The following is a 14,233-nucleotide window of genomic DNA, read 5'->3' as shown; positions in this document are numbered from 1 at the left end:
ATTACTCACAGATTATCAAATTATGTATTATTTACCCAAACGGAGGACAGAGATTAGGACAGGAGGAGCAGGGTGGCTTACAGCAGTCACTGGCAAACTTCTTTTAGAAAGGGCCAGAGAGTAAATACTCTGAACTTCGTGGGGCACGTGGTCTGTGAATGACACAACTGTGCCACAACAGCATGGAGCCCACAGAAGACATATGTCAACAAAAGAATACGGCTGTGTTTCAATAAAATTTCGCCTATAAAGATTTGGCCTGAAGGACACGACTGACCATCTCCGACTCAGAGGAACAGTCAGATGAAGACAGAGTGGGAGACAGAGCCTACCTATCACGTGTCTTCATTCCTACTAAGTTTTCCTACTTTACAGACACCTACCCTGTGGCCTTTTACAGCCACATTCTCGGGTTACGCAGCGATACTCACTCTCCCAGGCACGTCAGTCTGGTTACTATGCCCACAACCATTCGAACCGCTCCCGTCAGTCTGTCCGACCACCTCCCTCCCAAGCCTGAGCTCCCTGCAGCTCCGCGCCATCTGGACAGCCTCCCCTCATGGAAAGCACCCCCCCCCCCAGCTCCCAGCAGAGTTTGCAGAGCTCGACCAACAACGTTCTTTTTCCTCCCACTGAACTGAAAGGAATTACCCAGGGTTTCATTCGTAAGTTCTGATGGATGTGTTTAATAGTCTGTGAGAGTATCTGCTTCAACTACAACAGAGTACCTGGCATGAGACCTCTGTCCCACCAGAAAATACCAGCAAATGGGGCAAAATGCATTAATCACTTGCTTCAGATACCGAACAAAAGGCAGTACAGGACTGTGGTTTCTGAAGAGAGAACAAGTGAGGTGAGCCCTACAATATTCTGCTGTAGACTGTTTCTGGACAGCTGCCCAGGGACAGAGAACTCCAGCAGAGCACAATGGCCTCACTGAGTTTGGGCACATGACGGAGTTCTGGGAGGCGGAGGCAGTTGCAACTGGCAGGACAGAGTCCTGGAAAGGAAGGAGCAGCAGAGAGAAAGAGCTCTAGACGTCCACGCAGAATTTCCCTCACGGCGTTGGCCGAACATCAAGCTGCACATACGGGAGGCCAAAGAAGGACACGACAAAGACCAGGACAAAGACCAGCTACTGGGCATTTCTAAGCTGAACAACTGTCACAGCTCACACAACGCTGAAGACATTTGAATCTCAAACAGTCAAAGTAAAAAGACACTAGTGAGGGGCTCATGGGGAGCTCGTGGGGGGAAGGATACGGGGAAAATTCAGTAGAGATGTCGTGAAGGCCACACTTCATGTCTCAGATTACACTCGAGCTAGAAAAGCCATCACTACAGTGTGGTCTAGGAAACCCTAGTGGGTGAGGACAATACTATTTTTAAAATGATGCTAAGATGTTATTTGCCTTTTTCACTTTAATCCACTTACAGTGATGTTTTGCAGAGGCTACATGATATATAAAATATAAACCATCATTAAATGATATCCTAACAAACATGCTTATATATTTATGTTTCAAAATATTCCCAGTTAATTTCTATAAGGGTGGTCAATAATGATTATTCTCATAAACAGCAACTCTATGGGATCCTTAGTAACTTTAGACTGTTAATGGTTCCAAGACCAAAAATTCTGAAAACAGCACCTCAAAGTGAAGGTTCTCTAGACCTGCACCTGAAAGCCTCGAGAAGCTTCAAATGGCTCGAATGTCTTCAGAACTGCCCACCACTCCATACTTTCTAAAGGAACAAAATCCAAACTCTCCGCGACATAATGCCAAAATTTACAACTGCCACATTCAATCAAAGATTACTAAATTAAAAAAATGTATAGATCCTCGTAAGGGGCAATAAGCTAATACTAGTAATAAGCTAATACAAACAATGAGAAATGTTAGGCATGGTAGAACTAACAATAACAAACACACAGCAAGGACTTGAAAGGAAAAAAACTCAAGAAAAAAATTCTAAACTGCAAGATAACAAACTTTTGTAAAATAAAACTATGATCAAAAAAATACAATCATCTCAGTGAAATATCCAGAGGGATTTAAAAATAGATTAGACCCCGCGTGACAAAAGTGAGTTTGGGAAGGGGCGCCCGGGTGGTACAAGCTGGGTGAGCGTCTGACTATCGGTTTCGGCTCAGATCATAATCCCAGGGTCTTAATACGGAGCCCCACGTCAGGCTCCACAGTCAGCCACAGTCAGCCTGAGCTCTCTCTCCCTCTGCCCTTGCTGCTCATGGTCTCACACTCTCTCCCAAATAAATACATTTTTTTCCTTTTTTTTTTTTTAAAGTGAATTTGGGGAATGTCATTGAAACTATACAAACCAAAGTACAGACAGAAAAGCAACTGCAGAAAAAATCGACAAAGTGAGACTGATCTGGGACAGTATCAGATAATTCTGTACACATACAACTAAGATTTCAGAAGGGGGCTGTGGGGAACAGAAAAGAAACATGAAGAAATGGCCAAAATTGCTCCAAAACGGATTTAAAAATACCAACCCACTGATCCAAGAAGCCTAACAGAAAATGTCCTTTCATATACAAGGGAGGGTTGAGAAGGAGGAACATGGAGAAAAGACCAGGTGAGTGAAGGGATTTCTACTAAGTTCTGTGATTGGTGTCAACTTTTTATTATCAGTAGACAAATGGATCAACTAAACTTCATGCCTTAGCAAATAAGTGTATAAAGTATCTTTTAAAGACATGCATTTTTATTTTTGGTTTTTCGAGACAGCAGGATAACCACAATTTAAGACCACAGATTTGTAGAGGAGTTAACTTTTTCATGTAACACTCGAAAGGCAATATTTAAATATTAAATACTGTCACGTATGTCTAATGATCTCAACAAAAACTAACTGTAAGAAATGTAAACAGCATGACACCACTCGTATCAAATTGCAACACATTTTTAACTGACTGAAATTCAAGAGTACTTACCTTAATACTGACACAGTATGGATGGTAACACTGGCCACACTGAGAACAGGCAAGTAATCTTCCCTCTGCTCCTTGGCCAAAACTGCCACAAACTACACACATATCCTGAAATCAAAAAGACATGAACATAATAATTTAGGCTGGAGACTCAGCTAACAATGCACTAGTTTTATTTTTTTAAATTACCTTCTTAGCTAATATGGCTCTAAAGCTAAACAGGAAGTGACTTCAGCGCACACGGGCTACAGCGGAGGGGAAAGAGGGGCGCGAGAGCGGGAGGCCGTAACTGAGCTCAGACCTGGTGCAAGGTGAACTTGTCGCTACTGGAAAACAGCACCACTGTGTTGTGCATGGAGTTTTCTTCTTCGTCCTTATTGGATGAGACATCTGCAGCAGACACCTGTAAGCAGCAAAACACAGAGGGCACAGTCACACCTTCCATGTGCAGTACACTTGAGAATCGCGGAGGACTCATATTCAAAATTCAATTTCTGCCAAGGCCCAGAGTAATAATCCCAAATTAGATCACTATTGCCAAGATAATACCATAAAGGCGTAAGTCCTGACACTTTGGATACTTAATTTGCTCTTTGGCATTACAAGTCCCATGGATCAGGAGCAGGGAGAAAATATAAACAATCATAGCCAGAAATTTTAATGAACAAACAGAAGAAACTGTACTATATTTCTGTGAGTATATGCCTCTATATCAATACATACATATACCTACATATAAATTGTATCACTCTGTTTTAGTGACTCTAAAACCTGCAATCTGGCTAGTCAAATCTGAGATGTGCTGTAAGTAAAAATACCTACCAGTCTTCAAAGACTTCAGTATCAAACAAAAAAGAACATAAACATAGCTCATAAACAATTTCACACATTTTATATATTACATGTTGAAACAGTAAACTTTTGGACATGTTGGGTCAAAAGGTATACATTGAAGTTAAACGACATCTGTTCCTCTTTTCTTTTTTAATGTAGCTACTACGAAGTTTTAGATCGTGTATGTTATATACATATATTTCTGCTGGACAGCACTGCTTTAAAATATTATTTTGAATAACTTATCAAAATTTCAGTCTTTGCCAAAACATTACCAACCACAGATATTCATTTCTGGGCGTGGTTAAATTTCACCAAATCAACTAAGTACCCACTGGCTTGTTAATAATGATTTCCAGAATGCTTATAATGAAAAAGCTCTACATTAGTTATTCAAACAGAGAACAGGGGGACCAACGCCGATATTTGAAAACGCAGTCCTCCTCCCTTACAGTCTAGCTGGAGCGACACACTGAAACAGAATAGGTTAAGTTCAAAATAGAAAGTAATAGTATTGTTGTTCTTGAGGAATGACTGAAAGAATAACTAAGAAAGAATATATTACACAAGTAATATTTTTCATTGCAAAGAAGTTTAAGAACAGTTTTAATGGACAGTACCACTCTTTTATCATAGACTCAACCATAAAAGCAATTTATAGTCATAAGTCTAAAGACTACAAGGGAAAACAGTAAGCAACCAAAATAGTCATCACTAGGGAATTACTAAAGCCACAGAAAATCCAAACTGGAAAATTAAACAGCATTTAAGAAACAGTGGTAAGAATCTGTTTTGATTTCTATTAAAAAAAAAAAAAAATCAACAAGCCACTTAGCTGAGTAGAAAAATAAGCTGCATAATCCTATGTGAGGTAGAACACTATGGTACAAAAACATACAAAGCAATTATATGTAGTTTACTGGCACATGTAATAGGTTGACTCAGAAGAAATTGCTGTTTTTCCAGGTCAAAAATGGTTGAAAGTTGGCAAATTCATATGGATCAACCTAATATTGAGAGGCATCAAACTGGTAAAAGAAAGAAAATCAAGACTCAAGAGGAAGCAGCGGTACAAGTAACTCTGATCTAACAGTATACTGTAATTTTTTTTGAGGAAATATATTTTAAAATGTTCATCTTGGTGTGTACAGGTAGCTCAGGAGGTTAAGAATCTGACTCTTGATTTCAGCTCAGGTCATGATCTCAGGGTTCTGAGACTGAGCCCAGCACTGGTCTCCACACGGGGCGTGAAACCTGCTTAAGATTCTCTCTCTCCCTCTGCCCCTCCTCCGGTGTCTCTCTCCCAAGCTCTTAAAAAAAAAAAAAAGTATATCTCAAAATTAGCATTTTAAAGTTTTAGCAAATCAAACAAGATGATTCATAAAATGTCATTCCATTAGTAAAAATTGAGTGTCTACTAAAAGTGAAGTTACCAGTCATTCACCTAAGGGACTAAAGATACACTGAAAACATTATAAAATATGAAAATGTGGCAACAGCTAAAATACAGCTAACAAAAGGATGCTGAAGTAAGAAATAAAATTCATTTCTGCAACACAGAAAACAAAACAGGTTTTATAACTGGATGATACCTAGTGAACAGGCTCAAAGAAATGATAAAATTTTATTATCTTCAAAGACAAATTCAATGAGAGAAAACTTTTATTTGAAATAAAAAACAAGGATGGACTATAGTATTCCCAGTAAAAACCAGAAACAAAGTCTGTACAGAAAGCTGCAATATGCCCTAGATTCAAAGAGCATATTTAAAATACAAGTGATTAAAAAAAAAATCATGGTTTTTGTACAGCAACTGTACATGTAAGAAGGAAAACAATCTCATATAGCTTAGTGACCCACTGTTTTCATTGTACACTTTATTTCATGAACTTTAAACTACGAGATATATAAAACCTATTTATCTCAAAGGTAAAGAAGGCAATCTTTGAGAGAGTGTTCTAGTATTGCCTCTACATATAGAGGATATATATATATATATATATATATATATATATATATATATATATATATATATATATATATTTGATTTATCCTAAAGGTGACAGAAGTTTTATTTGGCTAGACCACAGGTAAAAGCCTAAAAGAAAAGAAAGCTCTAATCTAAACCTCACAAGTGGGAGATTTCCAGGCAGGGACATAATAAGTAAACAAAAAGAGAAGAGCAAACTAAACTCAAAGTTAGAGGAAGAAAACAATAAAGATCACATTAGGTATCAATAAAATAGAATACAGGAAAAAAATACAGAGAAAAATTAATAAAAGCAAAGGCCGGCTCAAGATCAGTACAATTGATAAACCTGCAGCAAAACCAATCAGGAAAGAGAGAGGAGACACAAATCACCAACACTGGAAATGAGAAAGGTGATATCACTACATATTCTACAGATATTAAAAGGATAATAGGCCAACAGATTTGTCAACTTACATGAAATGGATAAACTCCTTGAAAGACAAGTTCATATGAGAATGAATAATCTAAATAGCCCTATACCAATGAAATTGAATATACAGTTAAAAAGTCTTCCAAAGAAGAGGGAAAAAGTGTCTTCAACATATCTTTTTGGGAAAACTAGATAGCAACATGCAAAAGAATGTAACTGGACCACTTTCATATACCACACAAAGATAAATTCAAAATGGATCTAAATGTGATACCTAAAACCGTAAAGATGCTAGAAAAGAACATAGGAAGTAATTTCTCTGACATCGGCCATAGCTACATTTTTCTAGATAGGTCCTCTGAGACAAAGGAAACAAAAGCAAAAAACAAACAATTGGGACTACATCAAAATAAAAAGCTTCTGCACAGCAAAGGAAACAATCAACAAAACTAAAAAGCAACCTATAGAACGGGAGCAGGTATTTACAAATAACATAGCCAATAAAGGATTAGTATCCTAAATAAATAAAGAACTGATAGAACTCAAAACCAAAAAACCAAATAATCGAATTTAAAAATGGGCAGAGGATATGAACAGACATTTCTCTAAATACATCCAGAGAGCCAACAGGTACATAAAAAGATGCTCATCATCACTTCCCATCAGGGAAATGCAAATCAAAACTACACTGAGAGATCACCTCACACCTGTCAGAATAGTTAACATCAAAAACACAACAACCAACAGGTACTGGTGAGGATGGAGAAAAAGGACTGCCTTGCACTGTTGGTAGGAAAGTGAACTGGTACAGCCACTACGAAAAACAGTATGGAGATTCCACAAAAAGCTAACAGAACTACCCTAGAGTCCAGCAATTACACTACTGGGTATTTACCCAAAGAATACAAGAATACAAATTCAAAAGGATACATGCACCCCGATGTTTACTGCAGCACTATTTGCAACAGCCAAGATACAGAAGCAGCACAAGTATCCAGTGACTGATGAACAGATAAAAAAGATGGGAGATAGATGTATGTATATATATATATATATATATATATATATATATATATATATATATATATACATACACACACACACAATAGAATAGTATTCAGGCATAAAAAAGGAATGAAATCTTGCCATTGCAAAGACATGGATCGAGCTATAGAGTGTAATGCTAAGTGAAGTAAGTCATAAATAAATCCCATATGGTTTCACACATACATGGAATATAAGAAATAAAACAAATGAGCAAAGGGGGGAAAAGAGAGATAAAGTAAGAAACAGATCTTAACTACAGAAAACAAACTGATGGTTCGGGGTGGGGGGGAATGGGTGAAATGGGTGATGAAGATTAAGGAATGCACTTGTCAATGGTAAGCACTGGGTGATTAAAATAAAAACTTTTTAAAAAAATCTTTTCACAAAGAAAACTCCAGGCCAAAATGGCTTCACTAATGATTCTATAGAAATACTGTAAGGCAGAATGTTTCCAATACCACACAACTCTTCCAGAAAACTGAAGAGAAATTTCTATTTCCTAATTTACTCAAGGAAGCCAGCATTTTGCCAATACCAAAAACAAAGAAATTGTAAGAAAATAAGACTAGAGACCAACCAATACCCTCTATGTCTATACTATAGACATATCTATAAACTTATGTTTAGCCATTTGAACCCAACAATATACAAAAAAGAAAAAACATCATGACCAAGTATAGTTTATCACAACACGGGCTGCTTTAGCATACAAAAAAAGTCAATCGATATACTTCACCATATCAATAAAAAAGCCATAAATGCAGAAAAAGCATTTGACAAAATCCAACAGCTACACCTGATTAAAAAACATCTCAGCAACTTATGAATAGAAAGGAGCTTCCTCAAACTGATTAGGGATACCTGGGGGGCTTAATCAGTTAAGCCTCTGACTCTTGATTTTGGCTCAGGTCATGATCTCATGATCATGAGATCACCCATGCTAGGCTCTGCATTTAGCAGGGAGTCTGCTTGAGATTCTCTTTCTCTATTTCCCTCCACCCCTCTGCCCATACCTGTGCACACACACTCTCCCTCTTGCTCACTCAAATAAATAAATCTTTAAAAAAAATAAATAAAGGGGTGCCTGGGTGGCTCAGTGGGTTAAAGCCTCTGCCTTCAACTCAGGTCATGATCCCAGGGTCCTGGGATTGAGCCCCGCACCGGGCTCTCTGCTCAGCAAGGAGCCTGCTTCCTCCTCTCTCTCTGTCTGCCCCTCTGCCTACTTGTGATCTCTGTCAAATAAATAAATAAAATCTTTAAAAAAATAAAATAAACTAATAAATAAATAAATAAATAAATAAATAAAACAAAACAAAACTAGAGCTAACACCATACTCAATGATGAAAGATAAATGTTTTCTCTCCTCAAGACAGGAAAGAAGACAAGGTTACCTTATCACTTCTATCCAACACTGTACTGAAGATTATAGCAAGTGCAATAAAGAATAGAAATGAAAACCTCTAGATTAAACAGACATAAAACTTTATTTGCAAACAACATGACCATAAGTGTTGTAAGTGTAGAAAACTCAATGGGTTCTACAAATAAACAAGTAGAAGTAATACAAGAGTTTAATAAGGCTGTAGAATATAATACACAAAAATGAGTATTCCTGGATAGTAGCAACAGACAACTACAATCTGAAATTGAGACAACACTGCCATTTACAATAGCATAAAAAATATGGAAAACTTGGGAGATAAATCTGAGAAATAAAGCAAAAGACATTTATGTTGTAAACTAAAGAACATCACTGAGACAATTTAAAAAGAAAACAGAGAGATACACAATGTTCATGGATTGAAAGACTCTTCACAGTTAAAATATCAACATCCCCCACACTGATCTATAGTTTGAATGCAAACCCAATCAAGATCCTGGCAGGCTTATTTGCAGAAATTGACAAGCCAATGGTAAAATTCATATAGAAACTTGAAGGATTTAGGACAGCCAAAACAAATTTGAAAAAGTGTAAAAAAAAAAAAACAAAACAGGAAAACTAATTGTCTGATTTCAATAGTAAAGTAAAAATATTGAATATAGTATAGTATTAGCCTAAAGATGGAGAAATGGATCAACAGTGTAACACAGTATACACAGTATACTCAGATCCACAAACATACAGATAACTAATGGTTAGGAATGGTAACAAAGGCGATTCAGAGAATGGTGTTCAAACAACTGGGTATTCAAAGTATGATCTTTGATCTATATTCATATAGATATGATATTCATATCATACATGAAAATTAGCTTAAACTGGATCCTATAGATAAACATAACACCTAAAACCATGAAACATCTAGAAGATGTAAATTTGGGTTATGCAATTATTTCTCAGACACCAAAAGCACAATCATAAAAGAAAAAAATTAATAAATGCGACTTCATCAAAATTAAAGCTTTGCTGTACCAATCAAGTTCTTTACCATGACAAGAATACATAAAACACAAAACTGAGCAAGTTAAAAATACTATTCAAATTTTTGAAATATACTAAATATCTGAAGAGTGACTTTATCAAAAAATGTTACCAATGAGCACCTAAAAATGTGACCAACATCATTAGTCATGAGAGAAATGCAAATGAGATATTCCTAATGTACCTGCTGCCGTGGCTGAAAGGAAGGTTAACCACTGTGAGCACAGGTGAGAATATGGAGGAAAAAGGCATCTCCTGCACTCTTGCAAACATAAAATGTCACACCCTGCTTGGAAAGCAGCCTCTCCTTAAAAAACTAAGTACAAACCCATCATATATCCAGCCACGCCACTTGTAGACATTCATTCACGGGGAAACAAAGCATATGTCCACATACAGACCTAAACATAGAAGTTCATAGCAGGGGGCTTTTTTGGCAGCTTTTTTAATAGCCAAAAAATGGAAGCAACTACAATATCCTTTAATAGGTAAACACATATACAAACTGTGGCACAAACTGTCTACTTGTCTAGTTGTCTCCTGAACTTAAAATGATGATTAGAATTTGAAAAAACAAGATTTTGGTAAAACAGTGAAGTTACCACATGAAATATTTGCCACTGTTTGCCAATTATTATAGATTTTTTCAGTACACACTTAAATAAGGCCTCAAATACTTGCCAATGAGCAAATACTTATCAATCTTGAATTAAAATATATTAAAGTCATAAAATCTTAGACATTTTTAAAGTATGTAGTAATCTGCAATATTTCTAGTTTCTTCTGTGAGCCATATTATAACAAAGAACTTAAACCATCAACTTAATTTTTCAAATAAGCTCAGTAATATAACAGGAGTTTGCTTTTATAAAAAAATAAAGGAGGAAATATGTTACATATTTATTTTCGGGAATGGTGCTATACAAAGATCAGAGTGAGAGAGGAAGTAAGAAAAGAGAAAGAAGATGGGAAGTATAAAATATTAAGAAAATTTCAAAAGTTAAAAAAAAAAAAAAGGAGAAGTAGAGAGTAAAATAAAAATTCTGGCTTATTTCTATGACTCTTACCATGTAGTAATTTTACAAATGAGATCATCACCAGTCAACAAATTAAGGATTATAGCAGAGATAAAGGATATGAGAAATCAGCCTTACCCCAGGTAACACAACTGCCCCGATTCCACTTTTCAGTTTTGACCTGCCTCTGCCACCTCTTCCTGACAATCCTGCACCACGGGGTCTCCGCTTCCCGGGAAATCCTGACCCGCGGCCCTACATAACAGATAAGGAAAAATCAGGATTCTGCAAAAGTCCGAAAGAACTTTAAATCCAATGTGAGATAAAACATTTTATTAAAGGTTACACAAATACTTGCTTCTCTCTTATTCTGATTAGATGATAAATATTAAGAGACCAGGCTTATTTTTATCTTTCAACATGTATTATGCAGCGTAAAAAGTATAAACATTAAGATGCCTATGATCTTAGAATCAAATGTTGGGTCTGTTTTTGTGAATGCCCTGTACCAGCAAACCTTGGCCTTATTTTTCACCTTCATAATCCTACATCCTGTGTGGCTCAACATCCACTAACCCCATCCAATTTGTATTCGATACAGAGCAGGTACCAGAACTCGCCCGCGAACCGTTCCCTCAGCAATTACAGCAACAGCTGACATACACTGACTAAGGGCTGTACGCTAGTCTAAGCACTTTCACTTGTAACTACTTCATCAGGTCAGTACTATTCTATTAACCCCATTTTAGAGATAAATGCACTGAGGGATAAAAAAGTAACTTGTCGGGGCACCTGGGTGGCTCAGTGGGTTAAGCCGCTGCCTTCAACTCAGGTCCTGATCTCAGGGTCCTGGGATCGAGCCCCGCATCGGGCTCTCTGCTCTGCAGGGAGCCTGCTTCCCCCCCACCCCTCCTGCCTGCCTCTCTGCCTACTTGTGATCTCTCACTCTCTGTCAAAAGAATAAATAAAATCTTTAAAAAAAAAAAAAAAAAAAGGTGGCTCGTCCAAAATCTCGAGCTAGCCACTCCAGCTCCAGGGTCCACGTTCTGCAGCCATATTCCACACGGCTACTACAGTGCACGAAAGCTAATTTTTGCTAGTGTGTAACAATGTTTTTCATCTTAAACTTGTCAAATTCCCTACTATTCAATAGCTCTCTGTATGAATTGAACAGGTGTACCTCACTCTACCAGAGTATTTAGAGAATAATGTATTTAAAGTTTATAGGAAAGCTAATAAAAAGGTAAACAGCCTGCTTTAACTCATCTGGATAATAATTTTACTTGAAATACAAATAACTGATCTAAACTTTTACCCATCACACAAAAATATTGTATAGGAAATAGATTAAATTCTCTGATATTTTAACAAATAAATATTAGGGTTATTTGCTATTGTTTTCTTGTTTATATCCAGACTTAAGTATTAGTTCCTGAAAAAGTCTGACATCAACACTTACTTTTAATATTCTGTGTATCTAAAATTAAAATAATCAGGAAATTCCTGATTTTTCCATAATAACTTAAATAATATGTCACATTTTCAACTGGTATCATTTTTATTGTAGTTTGAAATGCTGGACTCATTACCTACTTAGCACAACAGTTGCCAGGTTGATAATTTATGGTGATAATATGAGCATAAAAACAGATACACAGAAACAAAAAGGGCGTAATCTTTTTTTCTCCTGAGTGTTAAGAATTACAAATTGCCTCTCCTTGCTCTTTTAAACTGCTCTTTTAGATCTCTTGTGCTTTTCTGAACAAGGGTTAGGGAGGACTGAACTGGATAGTTTTGCCGCTGATAAGTATGAAAGATTTTTTTTTAGGTTAAGTCAATTATTAAATCAGGACTATAATAAATCTATTTTCCTCCCAGCAACTAAGGACACAGGTGAGAATAAGTAAAAATTGGTGGTACTTGCTAGAAAATTGTCAAAACATCTTTTATAGTCTTAAAACAATCTCTACTTCGAACACCTTGCGTATCAGAGTGAGCTGAAAGAGTTCTAATAGTGACAGAGAACGGAGAACTAGAACTCCTCTGAAATCCCTGATTAGTCTAAAATAAATAGCCTTATTCCAGAATATTGAATACAGAAGATGAAGAAAATTATCTTCTCTAGGTAGTAAAATATTTCAACTTGATGACTAATACTTTTCACATTATTGTTTACCCTCTAAAATGCATCAGACTACATAACTTACTTCAAGAACTAGCAGAGTCCTCCATCAATGACATGAGAGAGAGACCCTATAATTGTGAGGTTATTAACGCAGACAGTGAAATCTGCTGCAATTCTGGTATTTCTTCTCCATCAGCATATAAAGATTAGTGCAGTTTTCTTTTGTTCTTTTCTAAGCAACAAAATTTCATGATTACCATGAATGAGCAAGTCCTAAATTACTTTATAGCCTGTGCAACAAGGATTTCCCCCCACAGAAACACTGTTAATTACAACATAAAAGGAAGCAACCATAAAAAGAAGTTACTAAAAATTCACACTTAAAATCAGTCATGGAAAATGCAATATAATTTCCTCCTAATCCAGATTTTTAAGTGCAAGCATGTTGACTCTTCATACTAAAATTTTTAGATTAAAAAAGTGGCTCTGGAATCTGCACATTTATGTAGAAAATAAAGGCTTAATTCTTAACCTCTACCTGGACAAAACCAACCAGAAAGAAATGATACATAAGGTAAATGCAATTTTATTTACCACTTTGATGCTCCAAATGGCACTGCCAGGAAGTTGCCGGGGTTTAAAAATTTCCCGACCTTCTGAAATGTCTGGGGACCAGGAAGGTGGGCTCACTGTATTATGGGTACTCCAAGCCCCCTAGGATATGGCGGGTGAGAAAATAGATGTATAAAACTCAGCAACGTAAAAGGTCAAAGCCAGCAACTGAGGAATTTTAGAACAGCAAAAACAAATGCAGACGTATGGAAATTTAGGACAAATTGCTTCAAGATAGGGAAAGGAAGCTTATGGCTTACAGTGACTATATGCTTAAATGTTTGCAGTTACAATTTACATTAAATATTTTATTCAGATGGAAATATCAGTGCAATGAAACATATGAGGAATCAGGGTTATAGGACATCAACATTGACTCATGAACTATAATTGTAGAACCAAAACATAAAAGTCAATTAAATTCTCAGAATTAAGACTTATATATAAGAAACTACTTAGGGATTAGTTTCTTCTAACAACTATCACTCCCTGGAAAAGAGAAATAACCTTAGCGAACGTTATGTTCACCTGCTGCAGTGGGCAAGCAAATGCAATCGAAAACAAGCATCGACAGACACGTTCGCTTCGAACTATGGAAAGTCAGTTCGCAATCTTAAAATGCAGTTATCCGTTATAATCCCAAGGTCTAACCACTCCTCCTTCCAGGGACCACAAGTGGTAGTATGGTTTTTATTTTTATTTAGGGACTATTAACCTTACATTACATTCAAGGGGCTAATTTGTACAGTGAAAAATGTTAAAGCAAATTGTCCTAAATTTGCAAATTAAAATGCCTAAGATACTTGGTTACTTATACA

General features: G+C 36.4%; 1 protein-coding gene across 34 annotated transcripts in view; it reads right to left on the bottom strand.

Annotated features, from left to right (window-relative positions):
• The window catches only part of KMT2C (lysine methyltransferase 2C), a 271,671-nt gene that overhangs the window by 75,104 nt on the left and 182,334 nt on the right, over positions 1–14,233 (bottom strand). For 30 of the 34 annotated variants that reach the window (XM_082693396.1, XM_082693371.1, XM_082693402.1 and 27 more), the window contains 4 exons: positions 13,398–13,517; positions 10,817–10,933; positions 3,258–3,359; positions 2,960–3,064 (listed from right to left, as the gene is read on the bottom strand). In XM_082693396.1, coding sequence (XP_082549522.1) covers positions 2,960–3,064; positions 3,258–3,359; positions 10,817–10,933; positions 13,398–13,517 — 444 coding nt within the window. The remainder of the gene's footprint in view (positions 1–2,959; positions 3,065–3,257; positions 3,360–10,816; positions 10,934–13,397; positions 13,518–14,233) is intronic. The other 4 variants (XM_082693379.1, XM_082693394.1, XM_082693391.1 and 1 more) reach the window with 1 other exon arrangement.

Source organism: Mustela nivalis (assembly GCF_964662115.1).
Source record: "Mustela nivalis genome assembly, chromosome: 12".
NCBI classification, from domain to species: domain Eukaryota; kingdom Metazoa; phylum Chordata; class Mammalia; order Carnivora; family Mustelidae; genus Mustela; species Mustela nivalis.
Note: the sequence above shows the minus strand (reverse complement) of the source record. Positions and strands in the feature narration are given on the sequence as shown.